Source organism: Sabethes cyaneus, chromosome 3 (assembly GCF_943734655.1).
Source record: "Sabethes cyaneus chromosome 3, idSabCyanKW18_F2, whole genome shotgun sequence".
In the NCBI taxonomy this organism is placed as follows: Eukaryota; Metazoa; Arthropoda; class Insecta; order Diptera; family Culicidae; genus Sabethes; species Sabethes cyaneus.
Genome location: NC_071355.1, coordinates 44,405,989 through 44,433,460, shown reverse-complemented (window position 1 = coordinate 44,433,460; position 27,472 = coordinate 44,405,989). Strand labels below are relative to the sequence as shown.

The window sequence follows — 27,472 nt, the reverse complement described above, 5'->3', positions numbered from 1 at the left end:
TGGAAAAGTTAAACGATTAGTTTTTTTAATACACAAAGGGTTGACGAAGTTTTTGTGCAGACCTTTCGGTGTAGCAGTGTTGTAGTAATTCTGCACGAAATCGTCCGAATAGTTGCTCATCGTGCGTTGGCTACTTTGTAGCCCTGAAATGCTGCTAGACTGGATGTATTGCTGTTCTGAAGATTGCCGTGACTGCGGTTGAGTGACGTAATTGTACAGATTGTTCGTACTGCCGCTGTTGCTGTGGTTGGCATTGGAAGAGCTGGTGTTGTGTTTGATTGTGTTGTTGTTATTATTGTTGTTGAAGGTGTGGGATTGTGGTTGTTGCTGTTGCTGCTGCTGCTGCTGCTGATGGTAGACCGTCGTCGGAGTGGAAGTGTACTGGATGTTCTGATAGTTGGCTGCACACGAGGCAGACGACAGCGATGGCGTTAGGGATGATGACTGAAGATGCTGTAGATGATAGTTGGAGTTGATTTCGTCGCCTTGGCTGCGGCACAGGAGCTCGCGGCGACTGAGTGTGGTACTGGATTGTTGTTGCGTTTGACTTATCGTATTACGGTTGAGATTCCGCTGGAGAGGATGTTTTTGCGACTGATCGGGAGTGACGAGCGGAGCATGCGAACCGCTGCCACTGCTGCTACCGACACCGCTATTGGCAATTCCGGAAGTGGCCACTGAAGAGAGACTATCTAAGCCCGTATGTACAAGAACGATTTCAACATTACTGGAACTAAAACTATTATTGCTGTGGTTTTGATTTCGAATCATTCCACCACTACTGAGAGCAGCACTGCCACTGCTACCGTACGCATCGTACCGTACCCGATGGCTCGGGGATGGTCCGGAGTCTACCCGTCGCACCGGTAACTTCCCACTGGCTCCGCCGATCGAACCTAAGCCCCGTTCATAGCGATACTTAGCCAGTTCGGCATCGTCAAATGTGCTCTTGCTTGCTCGTTCGATTTCGTACTTTCGTATTGGCTGATCCAATACGTCGTCCTGCCTTTGGAGGGGTACTTTCACATGCTGCTGATGCTGACTGCTGCCATATCCATCCAGCAGACCACTATCCGAGCTAGTGCTGCAAGCACTTTTATCCAGCAACATTTCACGCCTCAGCATTGCCGACGGACCGTAACTCGGTTCGTCCACCAGACCCATATCTTCGTAGCAGTCTTCATCGTCTTCGTCATCATCATCGTCATCGTCGTCGATGAAGTCCGCGCTGCTCAAACTGTTGTCACTAAAAAGTGCCTGATTCTTGTTGACTATATCGATAGCCGACTCGAAACTGATTCCCACGGCCGGCGACGGTTGCTTCTTGCCTCCCACGCCGACGATGATTGCCTTGTGCTGTTGAATCTCCGGCGTATCGAACGAGGTGTCTAACGCACGCTCCACCGGCGGAAGGCTTTGCGTTGAGCGCAGTTTGGCACGTTCGCGTTGTAGTTTCTGCAAATAAAACCATCAATTTAAGATGTTTTTCTCATGTTCTTTAATAAGTGTAGTTCTTACCTTGCTCAAATTCACCTTAAACCGCTCCCGTGCCTGATTCCCCCGTATCCGCGCTTGTATCACCAGCACGCCCGTCTTCAACCGGTTGTACCACTTCCGCACCGTGTAGCCCCGCCAGGTGCTCTGTATGATGGTGGCCGCCTCCGTTCGTATTTTGCGCAAAAACTTGGCCTGCTTCTCCTTCAGGTACAGCCGCCAGTACGATTGGATCGTGCAGGCCGCACTGCGGTACTGGCAGTACTTTTTACGCTGCAGTATCGATCGAAACCACCGCTGGATCGTGATGATACTGTTGATTATGCGCGTATGCAGACAGATATCGAGCCGCATCTTCTGCGACTCGCGCATGTAGATCTTGGTCAGCCCCAGCTGATAGTGCTGCTTGTTGAGGTCCATCGTATTCATAAAGTCTCGCACGTCCTTCTGCGAACTAACCAAACCCTTCGGCAGCAAAATTCGGTACAGCTGGATAAACTCTTCGTACGTGAGCCGCACGTTGTATCCTGCCCGGCGAATCCGCACCGTCTCCAGCATGCCAGTATAACGGAGCTGCGGGTGAGAGTGAGAATAAAAAGGAAACCTTGAATGACGTGTGTGTAACGGAATGCCGGTGTGTATCCCGTTAACAAGTTGTTTTGGTTTACTCAATTCTTTAAAAAAACACATTCAATGGAAAAAAGGAACAGAAAACTCGTGAAATTTCTGCGAACTGCAAGTGCTAAAAAGACTGAATTTTCCCACAGCTCAGACAGCATAAGCCACCCGACAAACGACATATTTGCATTCAGCACTACCACCATAAACAGTTAGTTTTATTGCAATTTTGCTATAAAACGTGGCTGCGTGGGGTGCATATTTTTACAGCCCCCGCACCGATTGGACTCGTAATCTTCTTCCGGTGTTTCCTTTTTGCCATTCTGTCTTAGTCAGTCAATCGGTCCGGCGGACCGAACGACGCGGGTAATTCTACCTTCGAACCGATAATAAAATCAGGAAGAACCCACGCAGGAGGCAGACCGATAAGCAGATAAAGAACAACAAACATTTCTCTCGTCCGTGTCATTATTTCTTCCGCCTTTTTTAGCACTCGTCTGCTAATGCATTTTGTTGATTCCATATCTGGCCCTGAAGCCTTCCTCCTCTGGTATGTGCATGATCCGTCGTCGTCTGTCCGACCGGTAGGTTGGCTTTTTTTGCTGTTTGTTTGTTTGATTTCTCGAGGTCTCTCGAAATCCATGCAGCATTGTCTGCGATGCTTTAAGTCATCACAAGAGCGCAAGGTCGCTCGCTAATCTCTGTCTAAGATCGGAAAAACCCTTTTTGTGGCAAGTTGGCATCAAATTACTAAGCCAGTGATGAGGGCTAATAAAACTATTTCCAGCTATTACCTAGCAGAATTTGACAAAAACCAAGAGAATGTCAGACGGCGCCAAAAAATGGAATCTCCAATTTCGCTGTAATCCACGTGAAATTAAAAGCAAACGAAAACCAGTGGACTCAATTTCATTTCTGATATTTACGTGATGCTTATTGCTTATTGTCCTTCGGTTAGAGGACAGCGTCCCTTTCCCGAGACAAAAATTGACTAATTTTGAGACAATTCCAAACTTTCACCATTTACTTTCTGAATGAGCTGGAGAAACAATATTCTTTTGACCAGTGGTGGGCAACGCTAACCGAAATCTTAGCGTCGCTAACCGTTAATCCGCTAAGCGAAAGTTTCGTTAATCACTAAATCTCAATTACCCAAAAACTACCACATTTTTTATTGAAAATATACGTAGGTATATTTGGTACCGTAAATAACTATCGACAATTGCTAGTTTTAGGACATCACATTCCTACATATGCATAGTAGTGTGAGATAAGATAAGATAAGATAAGATAACATTCCTACATATGCATAGAAAATGAACTGACTTTTCGATTATTCATGCGGTTACCCAGCCAACTGGTTATGAGTTCACCTATGCACCGCCAATCGCAACAACACTATTGTGTACAGAAATAATTTGACAGCGTTATTAAATAATTTGTAGCAGCCTTGACGAAAAAAGTTAAGCAACTATAATCGATGTATTGTTCGTACTGCAAGCTGCAGCCCGGAGTGAAGAAGTTGGACATCGTGAGGCACTTCGTATCCGTCGAATATAGCCGATCCACCAAACACAACATCCTCTCGCTTCTGGAGAAAGGTTGAGGGCAGCAGAAGCTGAAAAGGGACACCGAGAGCAAGGTGCCCTCAGCCTTTCGCAAGGCTTAGCCCCTCCCCCCCTTTTCGCCAATGGTGAAATTATTTCTGACCAATCTATACCTATAAAAAGGATTTCTGTCTGTCTGTCTGTCTGTCTGTCTCTCTGTCTGTCCTTATGTTCCTTATAGAATCGAAAACTACTGAACCAATCGGCGTGAAAATTTGCATGTAGAGGTTTTTGGGGCCAGGAAAGGTTTTAGTGATGGTTAGAGACCCCTCCCTCCACTAAGAGGGGGGGCTTCCATACAAATGAAACACAAATTTCTGCATAACTCGACTACTAATCAAGCAAATAGAACAAAATTTGGCATGTGGGTGTTTTCGATGACAAGAATTTATTCTATGGTAAATTGAGACCCCTCCCCTCTTTATAAGGGGAATTATAACTCCTCTTCCCTTTAAGAGGGGGGGCTTCCATCCAAATTTCCTCATAACTCGAGAACTAACCAAGCAAATGGAACCAAATTTGGCATGTGAAGGTTTTCGAGGGCAAGAAAATTTTCTATGGTGAATTAGGACTCCTCCCCACTTTAAGAGGCGGGGCTCCTTTACAAATGAAATACAAATTTCCTCATAACTCGAGAACTAATCAAGCAAATGGAACCAAATTTGGCATGTGAAGGTTTTCGAGGGCAAGAAAATTTTCTATGGTGAATTAGGACCCCTTCCCACTTTAAGAGGGGGGGCTCCTGTACAAATGAAATACAAATTTCCTCATAACTCGAGAACTAATCAAGCAAATGGAACCAAATTTGGCACGTGTGTGTTTTTGGAGACAAATTTTTTTTCTATGATGAATTGGGACCCCTCTCCACTTTAGGAGGGGGATTCCTGTACAAACGAAATACAAATTTCCTCATAACTCGAACTAATCAAGCAAATGGAACCAAATTTGGCATGTAGGTGTTTTTGGAGGCAAGAATTTTTTCTATGATGAATTAGGACCTCTCCCCACTTTAGGAGGGGGGGGGCTCCTATACAAATGAAATACAAATTTCCTCATAACTCGAGAACTAATCAAGCAAATAGAACAAAATTTAGCATGTAGGTGTTTTTGCAGGCAAGAATATTTTCTATGGTGAATTAGGACCCCTCCCCACTTTAGGAGGGGGCTCCTATACAAATGAAAAACAAATTTCCTCATAACTCGAGAACTAAACAAGCAAATGGAACCAAATTTGGCATGTAAGTGGTTTTGGAGGCAAGTTTTTTTCTATGGTGAATTGAGACCTCTCTCCTCTTTAGAAAGCGAGTTATGACCCATCTCCCCTTCAAGAGGGTGGACTTCCATACAAATGAAATGCAAATTTCCTCTTATCTCGAGAACTAATCAAGCAAATGGAACCAAATTTGGCATGTGGGAGTTTTAGATGGCAGAAATTTTTTCTATGGTGAATTACGACCTCTTCTTCTTTTAAGAGGTGCGGCTCCCATACAAATGAAATACAAATTTCCTTATAATTTGAGAACTAATCAAGCCAATGGAAGCAAATTTAGCATGTAATAGATTTTTGAGTCTTGAATTTATTTTATGATAGTTAGAGGCCTCTCACCCCTGTGGTAGGGAGATATGGACTCTCATACAAATAAAACAAATTTTTGCGAAACTCAAAACTAATCGAACTCGAGAAATTCGAGACTCTTCCATAACACATTAATCAATAACGAGACCACAAAAACTATCTATAGTAACACTAGATCATTCAGGACGATACGGTCGCGAGTGTTGCCGGTGACCCGCCGTCGGAAGCGTCGCCCACAGGGGAGAGGCAACTCTCGGCAGAAATCACTACTGTCTAGGTTTATTTGTTTTCCTGGGAAATACCCAGGTATTTCCTGGAATGAACGACAGCGAGTAAGGAGAGGATCGCGAAATTGTACTTTCCACAAAAAAGTTTTCCGTGAAATGGTACATTCCGCTTAAGGTTTTTCGCAAAATGATATTCGGCGAAATTTTGTACAATCATGGCGAATATTACTATCCGCTTTCTGGCTATGCAATGAGGGGACAGGGGAGTTGTTTTCTACTTTACTGTGAGGAAAAATTGCAAATTTGTATATTAAACTACCCATTCCTGGTAACTAATAAGCATTAACATAAGCAGCAAATCAGCGTATCTGGCATTTTATACTGCACGTTATTGTATGTTAGCTTTTTGACTGCATAGGTGTTGTAAATTGGCATCCAAAATTGTATTCAAATTCTTCGTGTCGGTAATTAGCTGTAAATTAGCATTGTCAACACTGTCAAAAGGTTATCAGTAAAGTAGCTGTATATTTTGCCAAAATAGCATTTAATTAGCATTTAAGGCGACTTAAATGCTTATTGGCCTATGTTTGAATAGCATTGGTGATGCTTATTGGCTATACCTGGGATGCTTTCATAGTTACGTAACAGCCAAAATGAATCATCTAAGGTTGAACTCCTCAGAAACTTGTAAAACTCGAGATTGTGACAAAGATCATCCGAGATTCATGATTTATGTACAACACAGGTTAATTTGTGGCAATACGAAGTTTGTCGGGTCAGCTAGTGCAATATAAAAATGGCGAGGTAAACAGCAATTCAGCGGTTAGCGATCTCAAGGATTTATTTTAAGCGAAGCTAATGGTTTCGCTAACGTACTCAAAGTTTAGCGAAAATGCTAACTCACTAAACAGAACTTAGCGTCGCTAATTAGCGATTTAGCTAAATTGTGCCCAATACTGCTTTTGACAAATTTCAAACTACTAGTAGTACCTAAATGATAGAATACAAAATACCAGATAGCCATTTGTCAAGAACATTTAGCTCGAACAACGTAAACAATCTTGCACAAACGCTAAAATCTTGTAAGGAGAACCTAGGTGTGGAAAGGCAGTAAAAAACTATTAATATTTGGCAGGGCACTCTTCAGAAAAATTTATCAAGACTGAGGTTTGATGTTTTCCCGACGTTTCGACACTTTGTTGGTGTCTTTTTCAAGGGGTGTCTGAAGACTGCCCTGCCAAATATTAATAGTTGCAATTGAATCCAGTTGATAAAAAACACAACCGGCAGTAAAGAACTTTCAAGAAAACCGAAACTAGAAACCGCGAACTGAGTACAATTCATCCGGGATATGACTATAAGGTATGATGCTAACTATCAAACAACGCGGAATAACCTCGCCCAGCAAGGCTAAAGATCTTTCTTGCGTGCCAGTAAACATCTGAATCGGCACTTGAAGCAGGATTTGGTAGCCAAGAAGCGTGCTAGGCGTTTGTACGAGCTAGTTTCGACATACTTCAATGGATGACGGTTGACAAAGTTCGGACAGTGATGATGCGAGCCGAGTTGTTCAAACAGAGGCGAAGAGGACATCGTTTTTGCGCTGTTGTAACGATCGACGTAAAAAACACCTTTAACAGTGCCAGCTGGGAGGACATCGCTGAGTCACTGCATAGAATGCATGTTCCGGGCTATCTATGCAGAATACTGAGAAGTTATTTCCAGTGTTGAAAATTTCATAGCAGAAAAAATTCAATGAGATTTCATGCACATGAAATTTCAACCTTGCTCACAAGCGCAAAACTCACATATGAATATCTGTCGCTATTATACGCGATGTCTCTGTTGCTAAGCGATGTGAACCAAATTCAGCTGTGAGCATTTTGCTTCATTCTTCCACACCTGGCATTTCGTACAACGAACCAGAGAGTAAAAGAGAATCTACCATCAGAGAAAACAGCAACAGCGAAAAACCTAGCACACATTCATGAATTAAGATGGCAAACCTATTGGCGGAATTTACATTTTTCCTTCGCGGGAATCGACATTTTCTTAACTAGAAAGTAACAAGCCCAATAAGAATGAGATAAACAAGAAATTTAAATGTGCGTTTTAGTTTAACTTTGCGATTTATTCCCGCACGCCCACTCACAACAGCTACGTATGGCACTAGAGAATGTCTATGTTCAACAAGGAATTTGTATGTATATGTGCATAGCTCTGGGTAGCAGTTGAAGCAAAGCATAATGTGATCAAGTGAGAAGAAATATGTGTGAGTTTGTGCTTCTTGCTATGAAAACAGAAAAACTCACGTGTGATTTTTTCCTGCATAGGATCAAGTTGACATGATTCACAGTTGATTTTGATTTTTGATTAATTTTGAGATTTTGAGTTTTTACCATCACTGATTACTTCAGGAATCGGACGCTAGTTTACGAGACCGCTTAGGGGCGCAAAACGATGAACATGACGTCTGGAGTCCCACAAGGCTCCATCCTTGGCCCAACGCTCTGGAACGGGATGTTGTACAACGGTGTATTGTCTCTGAAGCTGCCTAGAGGTGCGGCTATCGTCGGCTTTGCCGATGACATCGTGCTATCGGTGACAGGTGAGTTACTGGAGGAGGTAGAAATGCTGGTGACAGAGGCGATTAGAACTATCGAGAGCTGGATGCATGATGCAAAGCTACAAATCGCCCACCATAAAACGGAGGTCCTGCCGGCTAGCAACCGTAAAGCCGTACAACATGCAGTCGTCGCCGTCGGAGAGCACATTAGTACTTCAACGCGCGCGGTCAAGCATCTGGGAGTAATGATAGACGACCGGTTGAACTTCAACTGCCACATCGACTACGCTTGCGAGAAGGCGGCGAAGGCTATCAATGCGATAGCCAGAATCATGCCGAATTGTTACGGGCCGAGTAGTAGCAAGCGGAAACTGCTGGCTAGTGTGCCATCATCGATATTGCGGTATAGATCGTCGGAGGCAGTATGTGTTATCGCTGGAATGAGCCCCATCAGCATCATGCTCGTGGAAGATAACGACTGCTACGGACGAAGAAACACCAGAGGAGCCCGGAAGCTGGCGAGAGAAGAGTCGCTGAGCAAATGGCAATAAGAATGGGATACGGCCGAGAATGATAGATGGACGTACCGACTCACACCGGTTGAACAGGAAACATGGAGAAGTCGGGTTCTACTTGACGTAGTTTCTCTCGGGTCACGGTTGCATCAGGCAATACTTGCACCGGTTCGGGCACGCTGCGACCCCAGTCTGCCCGGAATGCAGTGAGACGGTAGAAACACCACAGCATGTGGTTTTTGAATGTCCTTGATTTGCCGCAATACGAAGGGAGATGCCGCCCCTGACGGTGGAGAACATAGTGGGCGAAATGTGTCGGGAGCAGCTCGTGTGGAATGCCGTCACCGGCGTTGTGGCACAGATTATGTTGTAACTGCAACGACAGTGCAGAAACGACCAGCGAAAACTACCAATCCCGATTAGCAGACAATCTTGACAGACGCATCGGTACAGTGACTGAGCCCAACAAGAAACCCGGCGAGGGTGGCCGTGAAGAGATGGAAGTCATGACGTTCGCCATCTCTGGATCGGTACACGTCTCGACAGGTGCAAGGAAAGTGCACGGTGAAGGAGCATGTAGTAGCATCAAGGATGGCAAAACCCTGTGAGGGCGCCTGTGAAGGAGTGGACGTTATGACGGTCGTCATCTCCGGATCGGTACACGTCTCGACAGGTGCAAAGAAATTGGGCGGTGAAGGAGTGGACGTTATGACGGTCGCCATCTCCAGACACAGCCTCCCCCTGAAGTAATACTTAACGGTAGTTCCGGGGGGGTTAAGGTCAGACGCCCGTGAGGTTTTAGTGGGTTAGAGTCCCACACTTATCCTAGGGGAGTCATGTATTGAGATTGGAGGGTTTAGCGCACACCCGCTGACCAACGAAATGGGCCTAAGGTTCATCGACCTTACTGCCTCCAAAAACATGACCATACGTAGTACATTCTTCCAGCATAAATTCCTCCACAATTACACCAGGACAGGATGCCATCAATGCAGGCAGAAGCACAGATCGACTACGGTTTGATCGACAGGCGGTTCAGCCAGCTTCTCACTTCTCAGACATCATCGACTTCTGGGTTCCTATGTATCCAATGGAAGCGGTAACGTTGACTTGGACCACTGCCTAGCGATACTTAAGATGCGGTTTCGACGCCATCCTCGGTCTCGGGTAACTGAAGCAGCTTGACGTCGCCGTAAACCATGCGCATTTACGTCAAGCTGCGTTGCCGATAGAGGACGAACTGGAAAAAGCCCGTCTCGGAGATTGTTGGAATACCATCAAAACCATCATACCATCAATGTAGTAGAAAACATCATCGGGCACGCGGCACGAAATCAGCGGAACGACAGATAGAAGAAGATGCAGCGAACCCAAATCATCCGGGAGCGTGCTATTAGCGAAAGTCGTGTTGTGATCGAACAGACTCAGCCTACCCCCGGTACAAAGCGCCCCTACAAGCTGCTCATTAGACCGGTTATTCTCTACGGCAATGAAGCATGGACAACGTTTGAGGAGGACCCTCAAGTACTCGGAGTTTTCGAGAGACGAGTGCTGAGCACGATCCACGGTAGCGTACATGAGAACGGAGTACGGACGAGCCCAGTATTCATAAAGTTGCTGAAGCTGGACCTGCTGAATACGATATGGGCGGGGCGGGACATGTTGTAAGAATTCCGAACAATTACCCTGCGAAAAGGAAGTTTACTTCAAACCCGGTAGGAAGAAAACGGAGTGCAGAAGTGCAGTGAGTTAGACGGTTACACTTAGTAGAGCAAGATCTGGCGGGCGAGTATATGGTGTCCCAGGAACTGGAGAGTGGCAGTCCACAACAAGGTTAATTGGAGAAATGGTGTTTACCGCGCTATGTTTTAGGGCAGAAATCCATTTGAACTTTTATTTTTGTTTAACAATGCTTCTCAAGCAATGATTCAGCATGTGTATGATTGGGCTTGACCATATAATAATTAAAATGTCTATTGATAAGCAAACCTCAGAACACTCAACCTTTCCATGACTGCGAGCAGAAACATACTTTAACATTAGTGAAAGAGTTGGATAGAATTTACTTTTGAGAAATAGTAAAAGACATTCCAGTTTCCAAAGAAAATGTAATTACAGACAGAAACCAGTATTTGAAACTGGTTGAAAAGGGAAATCTCCCTTTAGTATCGAATTACGCTTGCATATCAACCGGTTGTACATATTCAGGTTATCAAATATTTGTATCTTCATGTTGTTTGTTCATGTAACATATTCAAGTTCTTCCAGAGTTAAAAGTGGTACCTTTCAAGAGGGTACAAATCCATTACACCCTCAATTAATTGCTAAACACATTATCTTCACAAAATATGGTTTCAAAATAAGCGAATGTGATTTGTGTCCTTGTTAAAAGCTTTGAACTAGTCAACATTATTTATTTATGCAATCACGGCCACCTACCACTCCTACGGTGACGATCATCTTAAACTTCAGCATTAATCCGGTGACCAGCAGCAGTGCAATCATTAAACTATTAACCGCAAACAGGAGCACCACAAATGCCACTCGAACACTAGCAGGAGTCAACCGAATCTGTACATTGTTGTACCGCATGGTTCATAATAACTTTTGTTGTACTGAAAAAACCGCTTTGCTTGCCCCATCCACATCACTCATAAGTCATAACCGTCGAAGATAAATCTCAAATTCCACCACTTTAATATGCAGTCTTTTTCGAAACGAGCTATCACTCAGCGAAAGGTAAATTTCGAACTATTCCGACCCGGGTTAGAACCACAACTGAAGAAAGAATGTCAAAATTGCCAAGGTAAACCGGGCTAGCTAGAGCTAGCTGCATTGGGAGGAGTCGAAGCCTGAATTTCTCTTGCATTTGTTTTGTTATTGTAGATTGGATAATGATTTTCTCCCGTAGAAAAGGTTGCTTTTGTGCTTTTATGACTACTTCTTCCGTTCCGATAGGTTACTGCTTTACAGTGGTGGTTGCTGTTTTGGTCTTATTTAAAATGCAGACTTCCACAACGATTAACAATAAAATTTTTGTTAAGAATTGAAATCCGAAATAGGTCGAAAACGTACTTCTGTACCCTAGACTTGTTCTTTCCCAGAGCTCAGCTGTTTTAGATTATTTATTGAGCTGACGGGTACGACCGACGGGTAGACGGATTCCTGGTTGTCGCTGCTGAATAACACGCTACCTACAGTAAACCTTCGCGGCCAGGTAGATATGCTTGCAGCGTTTAGGGCAATTGAGCTGTCGCAGAGTTGTACTTTTCCAGTTGTAGTTGTCCAGCTGAGCCAAAACCGCCAGAAATATGACGTCTTGTACGTGATAAAAGTCGAGACTCTTTTCTTATCCTGTACAGAGTGATTAGCATACACTTGAAGAAGGGTTTGTTTGCCCTTTCGGTGTCTCTTCATTTGGGATGAATTTTGAAAAATATTATGTATTTTTTGTTATGAAGTCTGATGATTATGAGATTAGTTTTTCTACGAATTTCTCACGAAAAGATCTGGTAGAATAGGCTATGTTTACGAAAGATTGCAGCAATAATTTTGTGGTGATACAAACAACGACAAAACAGTCTTTAATTGTTAAGTTTTCAATCTCAACATTTAAACAACTCCTCGACTTTGTCTATAAAGGAGAGACTAGTTCAAGTTCAGCTGTCGACGAGGAACAATATTATAGAACGTTTGATTTAGCAAATCCGCAGCTTTCAGTTGTCAGTTCTGATAAGAATTCGTCCATTTAAAATTTAAAATGAAAGACAAAATGAACTACAGAGCAATAAAATTCTCATTCCTTATTTGACGGTCGCAAAAACAAAGAAATATTTACCTGTCTTGTGATGGTGGCATCGTCGAACTGATTCGGTACCTTGTTCGGATTCGATTTGATACACCGAATAAAGAATGGATTCGCCTGCAATAATGAAGAAGAACAACGGAGACAGCATTAGGTACGGTTCTTAACGGTCAGCTCAAATCTAGAGGGTTCGCGCGCATTTTACCTGATTGAGTGTCTCCATGAGGGCAATCAGCGATATCTGGAACTGGGCCGTTACGGTGAGTGGTTGTTTGCGAGTTTTCACTGCCGTCTGGTTGTTGCTGAGATTCTGCCCGGCCGAAAGGGTTTTCACCGACTGCAGGTTCTTTAGGCCTTTCTTCGGTCGCTCCCGGGGTCGAAAGGATTTGTTTTTCCTTCAATGCGGAACGGAAAGAAGGGGTAAACGGTTAATCGCATTCGATACAGTAGGTTAATCCAATTTTCGCTGAATAACAATCCTATAAGAATTCTACGTCACATGAAGTGATCGTTAAGTTATACTTCTAGTCACTGAATGTAGTTTGAGATCTATAACAACCCAACAGTTTTGATTGATTGACAAATTGGCAATAGGCAAATGCAAGTAAATATATTTGTTTTATTTTATAGATTAGAAATGTATTATTTCCGTTGTCTGACTTGGATTATAAATTGGTTGATTTGAGTTTTAAACTATTTTACTAATCTGTATTAATATGAACCAAATTAAGTTTCCTTTTTTTAAATGGTCTCTATAATGATAATTTTTCGTAGCTACAGTTTTTTAAAGTTTGTCAACTTTATAGAATTGGTACTCGGTATAAGAGCCTCCCAGTTGACTTCGAGGTCGACGACGCTGGCCTAACAAGCTAAGTCGTCGTATGTACGAATCTCGGCTAGAAGAGGCTGTTACAGTCAATAGGATCATAGCAACTGGCCCTGCAATTGTCCTGTACAGTACTCTAACAGCTGGCTGCGAAGTCTGTCGTATAAAAACATAAGGTCAAGTTTCGATAACGGAATGTAACACCTACCTGCGCAGATTTTTTATTCCAAACTCTGCGCAGTAATGTATCCTACGAAGATATCATGAAAGAATACGCAATCTCACCCAAATTGCAAAGGTATAGAGCCATGAAAATTCAAGTAGAACCTTTAACTTGCATTGATTGGAATCCTGTGTTGCGGCTCGGGCGCCAATTCATGGAACCATGTCTTCTGACTTTTTTGTATGTACAACTTCATGGAGCTATCAGGGAGTGGGGAAGTGGTTTCTATATGAAAACACAATTTTTAGTATTTGTCTAAAGTGTAATGTTCAGTATGCAGAAAACCCGAATCAATTCACCCTTCACCACGAGAAAAAATATTTAAAATGAGGCAATCAAAATGATAACAATATTCTTTTGCCACCCGGACAGCACAGCACAAGAAGGCCGGATCATAAATTTAATTATGGTAATGGCTAATGCCGGATTTTCGATGTGCGTTCAGCGTATAAAGACAAAAATAACATGACATGAGTATTTATTGTTACTTTTTAGGTGCGCAAAATTAGGAACATGGGCAAGGAAGCGCGCAGAATTTGGCACCGTGGATAAGTTTACATAACGAAAAATATATTCAATTGTTGGTCGTCTAATAATTCCCATATTTTTACCTGATATTTTAGACGTTGCGCTACAAGTGGCTACTATCAACGTTTTTAATTTAAATCTAAAATACTTATAATAGCGTAAGAATCATAAAAATGTCAACTGTGCAGAATATGGTACGTTCACGGTACAAGCTGAAAATTCATCTTTTTGTTAATTCCAGCCTAAACGAAGTGAACAGTGCATCATTCAGCGATAAATGTGTGAGGCGAGGCTCCAACCAAGGTGAGTTAAAATAGCTGATCTAGTTTTCACAGTTTGTAGAACAGAAATGCGCGGAACCATTGGTTAGCAACCATCGACGTTGTTTATACATTCAACAGTTTCCGCTTTGAAAATTTCGGTGACCGTCAAGGGTAACCCAGCGGGGGTGAAAAACAAATTTGAACATCAGAACACCTCTCTTGACTAACCTTGGCTCCAACAACGCTTCTAACATATTGAGTAATAATCCATGCTAAATTAATTATATTCCCGGTATGTTGGTAGCACTTAAAAACACTAACACATAAACCATCTCCTTTTTGATCTGCTTTTTAAGTACAGCAATTCACCGAATAGGCCATTGAGTTGTGCTGTTTGCTCATCGTAATTTCTCAGTTTAAAAAATTAAATTTGTTTAGCTGGTTTTTGGTAGACGATAAGCCTTTGATAAGCACCAACAATATGCCAAATATGTCAGCTTTGTTGTTCAACTGAGAAATTACGGTGGGCGCACGCGCAGTATCACCCATTGAGTTATTTGGGGGATTGCTATATAACTGGTATTATGGTTTGTACCATACAGGAGCGGCCTCGGCTTGCTAGAAATTGAAACCACACAGATACCACAATAAAAAATAGACCTAAAATAGTCGCAGCAACTTCACCGTTTCTCTTGACCATAACTCAAACTAATCCTATTAAATTGCTATTAAATTTTATTAGGACCGAAATCCACTTAGATATTCAGTAAATGATATCCAAACAATTGGTATTGCAAAATGCAAGTAAAATCCCAGCAGCGAGCTGCCATTTATTCATGTCAAATCTTTGCGACCCGTCAAATTACTGATCACCAAACAATAGATGCAGAAGAAAAGTGAGATAATAGATAGGTTTCGGGATAGTTTGATGGTTATTTCGAAATATACAACTGCAAATAATTCAACATAATAGTGCAAAGTGACCTAAATTTAACAGTAGAAGAATTCACGTTTTCGAAAATTTAGTGCCACTATGTTTGTTTACTAAAAGCTGTCAGAGCTGCTGCTATCGTATCCAGTGTTGCTAAAGTTTCGAAAAACTTTGGAATGAAAAATTGCATTAATGTAACAAACAGGCTTCCAATATATCAGTGAAGTTTTTGCATTTTATCACACTTTGTCAGAATTTTTGTTGAAAATACAATAATGACCCGATTTTGTCACCCCCATGATGAATTTAGGGGTGACAAAAACGGAACAGTGACAAAATCGGGTATTTTTTCAATTTTATTTTTTTTTGCAGATAACTTAGAACGAACTACATATATTTCATTCTGTTCACTTTTAGGACGTTTCGCACTTCCTTCTACCTCTCTGTGGACATTTGTCACCTGTTCACAGCACAGGCCCCACAGGTATGAAAACACGTGTTTTTTAATTGCGCCGAAATGGTTACTTATACTGGTTAACTATGTTCTGAGAAATTTCACAGCGGAAAAAGCTCTTTCTTATGGTATGAACGATTCTTTGATTAACCCCCCTAAAAGTAAGATAGAAAATTTATTTTTCAAGTAGTAAGAGATAGAGCAAACCAATGTTCTATAAAATTGTTGAGAAGATTATTATAAAGAACTTTGCCAAAGAAAGTGACCTTCTAGCTATTATAGTTGTGGAGATATTAAACAACTTTTGTGGAAACTCCACGATAATCAACAAAGTTCTTTTCACAGTGTTTTAACACATTTGACATGTTTGAAAATGATTTTCAAACTAAGCTTTTGATAAATCAAAAGCGTGACAAATTGGGTAAAAAACGTGACAAAATCGGGTCAAAAACGTGACAAAATCGTATTCTGTATTCTGAAGATAGAAAATAGCATAGAAACAATTTGATTGATATTGTTCGAAGAAGAAAAACGACTGACAGTATTCTGTATTATGAAGTAATGCAACGGTTCCATTTAGATAGTAACACTGTTTGCAAGATCTTTGGCTGTTTCCCTGCAGTTGCTATGCCTTTAGTAGTTTCACTGCAACCTGCAATATGAAAATCTTGTCTCGAATAAATATAGTTTTAACGTAATTCATGAATATTATTCAGGCTACCGCTTAACGGGAAATTAACAGTCATTAACTTTTCGTCGGGGAGCCAAAATCCGGAAGCAGTTTTTGTGCCCAAAAGCGAGGTTCGGTTTATATAAATGTATTCACTGTATTCTTCTTGCCAATCTAAACACAGCGAACAGAACTTTTGTTTCAAACAAAAAAATTGCTTTTGAAATTTGCAGACTCGATGACGACTAATTTCACCTTAATAGGATGAAAATATACACATGAACCTAGACGAGTTTCGTTATTACTAATATATCGATAAATATAACCAAGAACCAAAATATAATCAAGTGCCATCGCAAGAAAAAAAAATTGTGGGTGGTGCAATTGGTGACCTGATAAACAGAAAACCTACTCAAAACCCACTTTCCTTATCTAAGGAATAATTTGTATTAGATTATCCTCATTTCAACTAAAAAAGCTTTTACTAAAAGTAATACAGTAATGACCCGGTTTTGTCACCCCCATGATGAATTTAGGGATGACAAAAACGGGACAGTGACAAAATCGGGTATTTACATACATGTATTTACATGTATTTACTATACATATTCAATTCTGATCACTTTTAGGACATTTCGCACTCCCTTCTACCTCTCTGTGGACATTTGTAACCTTTTGACAGCACAGCTCCCAAAGGTATCTAAAAAGCGGTTTTTAATTGCGCCGAAGTGGTTGATTATACTGGTTAACTTTGTTCAGAGAAATTTCTCAGCGTGGATAGCTCTTTCTTATGGCATGAACGATTCTTTGATTAATCCCCCTAAAAGTAAGATAGAAAATTTATTTTTTAAGCAGTAAGAGATAGAGCCAAACAATGTTTCATAAATTTTTTGAGAAGATTATAATAAAGAACTATGCCAAAGAAACTAACCTTCTAGCTATTATAGTTGTGGAGATAAGAAACAACTTTTGTGGAAACTCCACGATAATCAACTTTTTGAACACAGTTCTTTCCACAGTGTTTTAACACATTTGACATGTTTGAAAATGATTTTTAAACAGTCAAATTTCATACTTTTCTAGAATATAGTAACTCGCTATCGTCAATATTTGAGAAGAAAATTCGAATTTTCTCGTAAAAATCATGCAACTTTCAATAACAATGACTCCCAAACATATAAAAACGTGCAAGCCAATTATTACCCATGTGAAAGTACAACAAAAATACTACGGAACAAACTAGCCTGACCCTGCATGACCCTCTACAGAAACACTTGCATTGAAATTTGTTACTCGGTGGGCTTTAATATGGCGTAGTTCAAAAACTGTCTTATCCAGGTTAAGTAAATGTCTGAAATAATTATTAAAAAGATGTAATTCAAGCAACATAGATTATTTCTAGAGATACAGAAAAAGATTTTCAAATATCCTTTTTGTATTGAATTGGAATCAGCTCAAGGTGTACAAGTCTCAGTGTATTTAAAACTTCTTCATCATCACTTTCGCTGTTACTGTGCCTGTCATCTGTACTGACTAATTGCGTGTTTTGATACCTTTGGAACCACTGTGCACAATAGTGCTGAATCGCAAAAACGCGATCTTTAGCTAAAAACTGCGTAATTTTTTAGGGTGGCCAACTATTAGCACAGGACAATTATGGGGCTCGTACTACGATTCTTGTGACTAACAGTCTTTCCCAGCCGAGATTCGAATATGCGATGACTAGCTTGTCAGACCAATGTCGTACGTCGAGGGTAGCCTCTCAGTTACATGCTGCATATATTTTTATTATGCACTAGTTGACCCGACAAACTACGTATTACCAGGTTTCACTTCAGTTTTTGCTCAGTAGATGCTCATTTGACTGTAGCGCCTCAACGAAACAGAATTCGAAAAAGTGGTGCGAAGGGCAATTGTAGAGCTAATTATTATCTACATTATTGTAAGAAAGTATAGTTCTACCTTTTGTATTTACGGCGCAATGGGGTTGCTACCCCGTTGGTAGCAAAAAGAGCGCTCATTTGGCTACCAACGGGGTAGCAATCGCATAGCACCGTAAATACAAAAGATAAAACTATACTTTCTTCAACAATAATATAGATAATAATTAGCGCTACAATTGCCCTTTACACTACTTTTTCGAATTCTGATTAGTTGAGGCACTGTAGTCAAATGAGCATCTACTGAGCAAAAAACCGAGAATGAAGCCTGCGTATTACCACAAATTAAACTGTGTTGTACACAATCTAGGATGATCTTTGTCACAATCTCGGGTTTTGGAAGTTTCTGAGTAGTTCAACCTTAGATGACTCATTTTGGCGGTTACATAGTTACAGTTACGGCGCTTCCGACGGTGGGTCGCCGGTAATACTCGCGGCCGTCTCGCCCTGAATGATCTAGTGTTACTATAGATAGTTTTTGTGATCTTGTAATTGACTAAAACATTAGTCTCTCCCGAATTTCTCGAGTTCGATTAGTTTTTGAGTTACGCAAAAATTTCTGTTATATTTGTATGAGAGTCCTTATCCCCCTACCGCAGGGGTGAGAGGTCTCTAACCATCAAAAAATTAATTCAAGACTCCAAAATCCCTCACATGCTAAATTTGGTTCCATCTGCTTGATTAGTTCTCTTGTCATGCAGAAATTTGTGTTTCATTTGTATGGGAGCCCCCCCTCTTAGGGGAGAAGGGTCTCTAACTATTATAAGAACCTCCGGCCCCAAAAACCCCTACATGCAAATTTTCACGCCGATCGGGTTAGTAGTTTTCGATTCTATAAGGAACATACAGACAGACAGACAGAAATCCATTTTTATAGGTATAGATTTTCCAACACACTTCATCCCAGAGTACTAGTACTAAAATACACAGTCCATCCCTCCTTTTTCTCTCTGAAAGTTCAATTACTGCTACGCTACTGCACACTATACATCATAAAAGCAGTAACATATGAAATCTGAGTAGAAAAGCAGCTCATTTTGACAAATCAAAAGCGTGACCAAATCGGGTCAAAAACGTGACAAAATCGGGGAGTGATAAAATCGGGTTACCACTGTATCTCATTTCTTGACTGAACGCTTTAATATTAGGTGACGTTAGTATTTTTTGCTAATAGACCCGCGTCTTAAGAATGTTTCCTGGATCCGTCCTGAATACACAAATTACGTAACGCACAGAGGGGAGGAGGGGGGAGGTCGAGCTTGCGTTACTTTTTGTTACGTGGGGGGAGGGGGGAAGAGTCATTAGAATAGTTACCTAATAAATTGAACAAATTAAAAAAAATTGCGAATTATTTTTTGCTAAATAAATCTTCGCATTTGAGTTTCATTTGAGCCCAACATGCAACATCGGGTGATGCCTAATTGCTATTTCTACTTTGAAACTCTCTATGATTTAGCCTCGATTCTACTTGATGATGAAATTAAATTCTGATTAAAATTCCTGTTCTGACCTCATATCTGATTGTGTTTGATCATAGTGGGGGGAGGTTTTGTTAACGTTACGTACTTTAAAGGGGGGACTTTGTCAAGCGTTATTTATTGTTACTTAGGGTAGGGAGGGGATCAAAAAACTATAATTTTTAAGCTACGTAATTTGTGTACCACACCTTACAATCGAACACTACAGCTGTAGTGCACTTTTCCAACACAGATATCAGATTTGACTAGGTTTAATCGTCTCGCCATAATGAATTTGCGATCTATTGGGACAAGGAACTCATGTCATTTTTTCTGGCACACTTCACTAACACAGACCCCATCACTCGTAAAGAATCTTCGACCTGTTTGGATGGGGAGCTTCTGTCACTTTTTCCAACCAATCAGGATGCGAGGATTGCCAGTCGGACAAAGTTTCATTATTTTCAATTTTTCAATAGCGTATACATAAGAATTAATAATTCGTCATTTGCGCCAATTCCGCCGTAGAAAGATTTTCCAATTGATTGGTGCAAAAATATTGAAACTCGATCAGGAAACCGCTAAGCTATTAGCGTTCAAAACCTGACCACTTTTCGAGAATGATTTTTTGGAATGACATCCTATCTAGCCAAACCTTGCCGTAAGATGTAGTCCTACGTCGAAAAGAAAAAAAAGGTGGATGCAGTGGCGACTCGTGGTGGTTTAGCTTACCTGTTCAACCAGCGAAAAATACAAATTAATATGCAGCTTTTTTTTATTATCGAAATTCTATATTTTATTTATAAAACAAACATTAGGGGTATTCACGTAGCGCTTGCTAGGTTGCGTAAACGGTGTATTTCGTGTATACGCTGCCGCAATTCGCATAGCAGTTCCGGTTTCTATGGAAGCGCCAGAGTAACGGCAGTATAAATACGCAATACTCCGTATACGCAACATAACAAGCGGTACGTGAATACCCCTATTATTTAAATAACAACCGAATACGGCGGTTTACTTTACCAGCAAACTCGTCTCTGAATTTTAACTACGAACCTAAGACTTTCCGTTCAATTTACCTATTGAACCAAATTCAAGAATAACCACCACACGCACCACAAGCAATATGCGTAAGTTGTTCAATGCTAAAGATGAACGAGTTAATGAGAAAATTTTGCGAATAATGCATGCCATCCCCTTCGTACCAATACGTTGTTCCTGGTGCTAATCTCAAAAGCAATGTTCAAGCGTCGTATTGAACGTTTTGCTCATTAGCTTCGTGACTAGATAAAATGGAATCAAAGCGCAGGCCATAGGGATATGTGGTAGTAAGTTGTTCAATGCTGAAGATGAACGAGTAATGAGACAATAATGCGCGCTTTCGAGTAAAAGCTGTTTCACATTCTCTTTTTATCTCCTTCGTACCCAAAATCAACACCAGGAATAATGTGTTGGTATATGCTTGTGCATTGAGATCAAAGCAACGTTCAAACGTCGTGTTGAACGGTTTGCTCAGCAGCTTCGTAAACTAAACTAATAATTTACAGAATTAATCGTATTGCATATGCGTCGGTTCAAACGAAATCATGAACTAGTGATGAAAAAAAATATTGTCGGGTTGAATTTTGTTGCCTGTCCTATGAACAGGTTGAACATGCGGACGAGTCGCCACTGGGTGGATGAAAAAATTCAGGTATTTTTTAAAAAAATGGGTATTTTTTAACGTCTGTCAACAAAACAAAAAGATGTCTAGAAACCGAGAAACAGGTTTTACGGAAGCGGTGTCTGATTGCATCGAGTTTATTCCGTGAGTCATTAGAATAGGACTAGGATGTATGATTTTTTAAACATTAATTTATCATTATAAAATTGGTATTAAGAAGAAATGATTCGTCATTGATTTTGCGAATTTCAGAAGCAGTTTTTTTGTTTGAAACCAAAATTCTTTTCATGAAAATATATTCCCAGTGTTCAGATTGGCAAGAAGAATGCAGTGAAAACATTTTTAAAAACAGAGCCCCTGTTTTGGCCCAAAAATTGCTTTTGAAATTTAGCTATCTGGTGAAAAGTTAATGACTACTCATTTTCCGTTAATTCTTCAGAATCAAAAATCAAAAAGAAAATTAATTCTTCGGCAGCTAAGCTAAGAGTGACGAATTTTAATTGTATATAGTTGCAACACCTCTTTTATGACTATTTCTAGTCGTAAATGGGTTAATGATGAGAGCGCTTGCTAAGGAACAGCATGTCCCTATAAGTTGGAACCTTGATCATGGAACACAACCACAAAATTGGATGAAAAATGAAAAGATATAAACAGCGATATTGATCGGATGTGTGATTTTGTTTCAACATATTTATAAGTTTGGGAAGATTCAAAGTGTGTAATTCGGCGCCTTACGATGCAGTAGAATACAAATGTTATATTAATTACTGATTATGCTAAATAGTTGATTCGCTGTGTTCATAATGATATTCACAATTGATAGTAAAATGTGGTAAAATATACATCGAATAGAATATGCAAGTATCATGCATCAGTTAAAACATCACACATTTTTAAAAAATTTAAGAAACACTTTAAAAACACAGAAACCAACCTGAAAATACAAAAGAAGCACCCTAAAAGCAAAGATTATGCTAATCACACAGCTATAGGCAGATAATAATCACTTTTCGAGACGAAAAAATGATCAATGAAGGCGTGAGTGTAGTGGGTGAGTGGGGTTTGTCCAATCGAAAGGGGTAAAAAAAATTAAGCATGGGTGTTGTGCGTTTATATTAACAAAACAACTAAACCTGCGATAAGTATGTAGTTTTAGAATAAAAAAACAGAAGCGAGTGAAGGAATAAAAACAAAATCTTACATTACAATCTGCGAAGCGCGCGCCATCACATCCTGCGTCGAGCGTTCGAAGCGATTCCGGGCGGCCAGCGACGAGTTGTAGCCCATCTTTCCGCCGCCTGACGGGTTCGCGGCTGTCAGCAATTGTTTACCACTAGCGCTACTACTGCTATTACTACTACTATATACAGAGGACTGGGAACCACCGGTGGTTTGATGTTGCTGCTGATGCTGATGCTGTTGCTGATGTTGCTGGTTTTCATAGCTGAGTTTACCGTCCGGGAAGTTTTTGTTGTTGAATGCATAGCTAGACCAGGAACGTCGGGGTGTCCCGAGACTGTTGTTATTCAGCGCTACGGTCGTCCCGGGGCCGAGCGATTGGCGATAGCTAATTCCGCTATTGTTGTTGTTGTTGTTGTTGTTATTGTTGGCACTATTTCCGCTATGGCCGCTGTTGTTGTTCGTTACATTCGAAGTGATATCGTGCATGGCATTACTAATTCGCTTGCTGTTTTTTTTAATGGTGCGTGGCGTGGACAGGAGTAGGCATTCCCGTTTTGGATGGTGGCGGCGTTGTCGTTCAATTGGCAGGCAGGGGGTGCCGTGTGTTCAGAGCGGATGGATTCGAGTAGGTAGAGAGCATGTGGTGTAGATTTTTTTTGCATGATATAATGGTGCAATTTTCATTGGTTGATTGATTGGTGTGTTGTTGCAAGGGATCATTTTTTTACACAATGAGTTCGGACAGTATGGAGCGTGATGAAGTGATGAAAGTAAACAAAGAAAATAAAACAAAACACATCAAGTGAGAAAGTGTGAACAATAAATGGCTGTGTACTGAGGCTGTAGATAAGAAAAGAACACACTAAGCACACATACGTACATACAAAGATATGTTTGAGCACTAAAATTTAATGACAAAGTGAAAATAATTAAGCGCAAAAGACAACGTTAGACACAACGATTATTAGAGACATAAAAAATGAACAAATCGATCGATCGATTTTCACAGCTGTTACCCATATTTTGCCCCAATGAATGTATTCAATCCAATGAATTCAATGAAAAAATACTATTTACAATCCCTTCAGAAATACTGGCAACTAAAATGAAATCTTTAGAATCACAAAGCTATCGACTTTCTTAAGTTTAAAAAGACTGAATAAAATATATACCTAATTACACGTTAAATCTTGGCTAAAAATGGGACACACATTTCGGTTCCCTCCGAATATAGAACTCCATTTCAATGATGTTCGAAATATTTGATTAAGGAAATATAATTTCTGTAGGTCTCGTTCAGTTATGTTCATCCAAATAATTTATCAGAAAGTAACCGGAAAAATAGTCTAACTGCCACAAAGAAGCATCAAAAATCAAAGCTTGAACTAAACCTGCACACCGTAAACCAGAAGCAATCGGTCAAGCACCGGATTCTGAACGAAGGCATTCTGTTCACCTTGTAGTCATGTGACACAAAACATTCATTCAGCAATCGTTCAGCATCGCGGAATATATCACCTAGCTCTGGCATTTATGCGCTGCCGAACAAACCGCAAAAAATACACAGTGATGTCTTAGAGTAGAACAGAACATGAACCGTACAACCAGAATGATATACAGAGAAGCAATCGTCGAACAAGATGCGAAGACAAAACAACACGAACATAAAATTTAGATGACTATAATAGATAGAAGCTGAGCAGCAGCTTGTCACAAAACATAGTAAAAGAACAAAACACAGGAACATAAACAGACAGACAACCAGGGAGTCTCCACTTACGCGATTCGATTAATAGTTAGGTTCACTGATGAAACCGTCACTAGATGACTACAGGAGACGACGCGAACGTATGCACGGTTTTACGGGAAGAGAATGAGAAACAACGGAAAAAAGGATTCATTTGATGAAATAGTTCGCAACAAAAATTGAAAATGTTGACAAAGCAAATGACCTACACCTCGCTATGAGTATATAACCGCAACCTCGAAAAGCCGCTTCCGGAAGGGGGGCGAATGGTTGAGAGCGAGCTGATTTCTAAGCGATATCGCAAATACGACGAAAACTTATACACAAAAAGCAGTGGACCGGAAAACACTTACCTAACGATGCTCTCGTTCGGAGCACGGTAGCGACTTTTGGTGGCAAGTTTATTGTAGGACTGATCGGCGCGCTCCTTGCGGTGCTTGATACCGGCGGATCTAAATGCAAAATAGCCACGAAAAAATGCCCGCAGAATGGCCCATCGGAAAACGGCCACCGGATCGGCACCGACCAGTTCCCGCACGAATGCCATGCTGGAGTTCTTCAGTACGCTCACGATGTCCTGCCGCATCAGATCGAGATTCTTTTCGCGCATTTCAGCCACCTACAAAATAAAGATATGTTAGAAGGGTTGTACGTTTTCCCGAAAACCATTTCTCTGAAAGTCAGCTCACCGAATGATATTTTCTCGAAAGCTATTTCGTTGAATGTACCATTTTTCCGAAAAGAAACGTTTTGCATTTCGAGGGCACAAATCAGACGTATGGGCGGTGAAGCTAAGCACATCAGAGATCAGACAATTAGATATTACTCAACGCACAGTTTAGTTGAATAATAGTTTATCAACGGCTTGTTCCGCGGGTATTAGCTTTATAATAGTTGAATATGCTACTACTAAATAAAAATGTTTGTTGAATAGACCAAACGGACGAGTCATAGGGCTTACAAAAATCACGCCGAATGACACTTTGCTCGACCAGTCTACCTTTGGTATTTGATGTTGCCGAGCAACTCGACTGAGTTGACCGCTAAAAAGCTAGTAACTTCACTGTCAGCATTTGACGAGTGAGCTTGTTTTATTTTGATGGTGCATGGAGCCGCTGTGCTATCCTTTCTTCCCGTACTCGACACTCGACGATGACAGTCGTGCCGAGTTTCTCGACATGACTTACATAATAGAACCCAAAATAAAGTAAAGCAAAGCCTTGGGTATAAACATCTTTATGATTTGACCCTTCTTTATCGACAGACTTAGCAGGCGGGTCCAGAGCAGCGATCCTACTGACTCTAAACGTCGACTATAAAAACGCTAATACTTAGTCACCGTCAGCAACGGTCGTCGTTCACACTCATTGTAAGCTGTGCAGTTGATATCGAACGCTCACAAAGGTCAGCGCTCTTTCCCGGGTGTGAAATGAGCGCGTATCAGTAAGGGTGGCTCAGGCGGCACGTTCTACTCTTATATTGGAAGATTTGTGCCTGGTGAGTGAGGGCGTAAGATGAAAAAGTAAAGCAAAATCTGTAGCCATACATCCTCACGTTTTTAGACTGTTGACAGCTCATGAACTGTTGGTCTCGTGAGCGGGCTGCGCAGAACGACAGAACAAGGCTGTGTCCACGCGAGTGTGTTGGTAGCAGAGAGTATGCAGACAGCAACAGCAGTTGTTTGTCGCGTACACTTGCGTCAGTGGAGTAAGCGTTGGATGCTATGCTTCTCACACTAACTCACGTGCGGGTTGCCATCGTTTGCTTCTCGCTCGATTTGCAACATTGCCATTAAGGACAACAAAACTTCAAACGCTTCATAGAAAATTCAGGGCGAGACGGTCGCACACCGCAAGTGCTTGCAGGCGACGCAGCCCCTCCCCCGCAAAAAAAACCACCTCTATTAATGTGCATGCATTTTCCTAGGTTTACTGACCAATAGCGGTTATACTTTAGTTGAGTCGAACCGAGCGATAGCGAGTAAGGACAGTATACACCCAACAATTAAGTATACCGAAGGCTGCGAATGTACTCTATGATATTCTATGACATACGGTCAAAATTTTCAACTTCAACAGTTAAATCCAATGACCCCTATTGTTTCACTCCATAAATCACAAATTACTACTTAGCGACTGCTTAACTGATTGTTAGGAACTAATATTTTAACCTTCAACATTATTTTCAATGAAATTTTATTCAAAAAACTATAAAGCCATAGCCTGACCTGCATGCAGACTTCCGTCGTGCTATGAAAAATATCTCAATTCTCGACGTTTTACTGGCAAAGCGCAGAAGACGAATCAATTTGCTCTATCTCTGTCGGATGTTTCTCCGACAAGTGACGAGTGTTTTGCTTTTGCAGTGCTTTGCTGCTTTGCTCTTCCTCCGAGTAAGCGTCAGTTTTGTTTCATCTTTCCTTTTCTGCCGGAGCACTACCGAATGAGGAATTCGTTTTAGTCCAAATAATTATCCGTTTCTATATTCTCTTTGGAATACGGAGCAAATTGTCTTTTATCTTCAGCGTGCGAAATTAGCTCGGTTTGAGTATGTGCTCCTTCTGCCCAAGGTGAGTTATAAGAGAAAACAGTATTCAGGCGTCATTCGAAGGAAGAGCAAACGGTTGAACAGAAAACGAAAGCTCTTGGTTGTTGTGAGAAGCAGATTGCTTTGGCTCTGCATGCTTAAGATGAGCAAAATCAAGCCTGGCCCACATGATCCGAAAGAGATTTTGCTTTTATACATTAGAAATTATACTAAAGGACCTAGGAAGGTCAACGTTCTTCTGTTCACCAAGAAAAACGATAGCTATTCCACCGTTGAAAATTTACGAATTTTTGATCGATTCCGCCCGAGCAGCAACTTAGGCATAATGAACGTTAAGCATTATGGATGATAGGCATAAAAGACGGTAGGCATAATTGACGTTAGGCATACTGGACGATACGCGTCATGTTAGGCATAATTTATAAAACTTCGCTTTCCTACGAATACGCACCTAAGAACCGGCCGCTCATTGAACAGTAATTTATTTGACTTAACGTGATTTGCCATAAAACGTTGGCATAAATCAATGTTGCGAATCGAGCGAGAAGTCAGCGTTGTCTGCTCACACGCCAGAGTATGAGAAATATAGCATTCAAAGCTTACGCTGCGCACGCTGGCGTAAAAGAAATA

General features: G+C 41.0%; 1 protein-coding gene across 4 annotated transcripts in view; it reads right to left on the bottom strand.

The window, feature by feature from the left end:
- Positions 1-27,472, bottom strand: part of LOC128744201 (unconventional myosin-IXb-like) — a 153,711-nt gene that overhangs the window by 8,956 nt on the left and 117,283 nt on the right. Inside the window, exons 10-16 of one of the 4 annotated variants that reach the window (XM_053841031.1) lie at positions 24,649-24,914; positions 24,329-24,376; positions 22,568-23,053; positions 12,614-12,803; positions 12,442-12,525; positions 1,519-2,067; positions 63-1,455 (exon numbers count right to left, since the gene is read on the bottom strand). In XM_053841031.1, coding sequence (XP_053697006.1) covers positions 63-1,455; positions 1,519-2,067; positions 12,442-12,525; positions 12,614-12,803; positions 22,568-23,053; positions 24,329-24,376; positions 24,649-24,914 — 3,016 coding nt within the window. The remainder of the gene's footprint in view (positions 1-62; positions 1,456-1,518; positions 2,068-12,441; positions 12,526-12,613; positions 12,804-22,567; positions 23,054-24,328; positions 24,377-24,648; positions 24,915-27,472) is intronic. The other 3 variants (XM_053841032.1, XM_053841033.1, XM_053841034.1) reach the window with 3 other exon arrangements.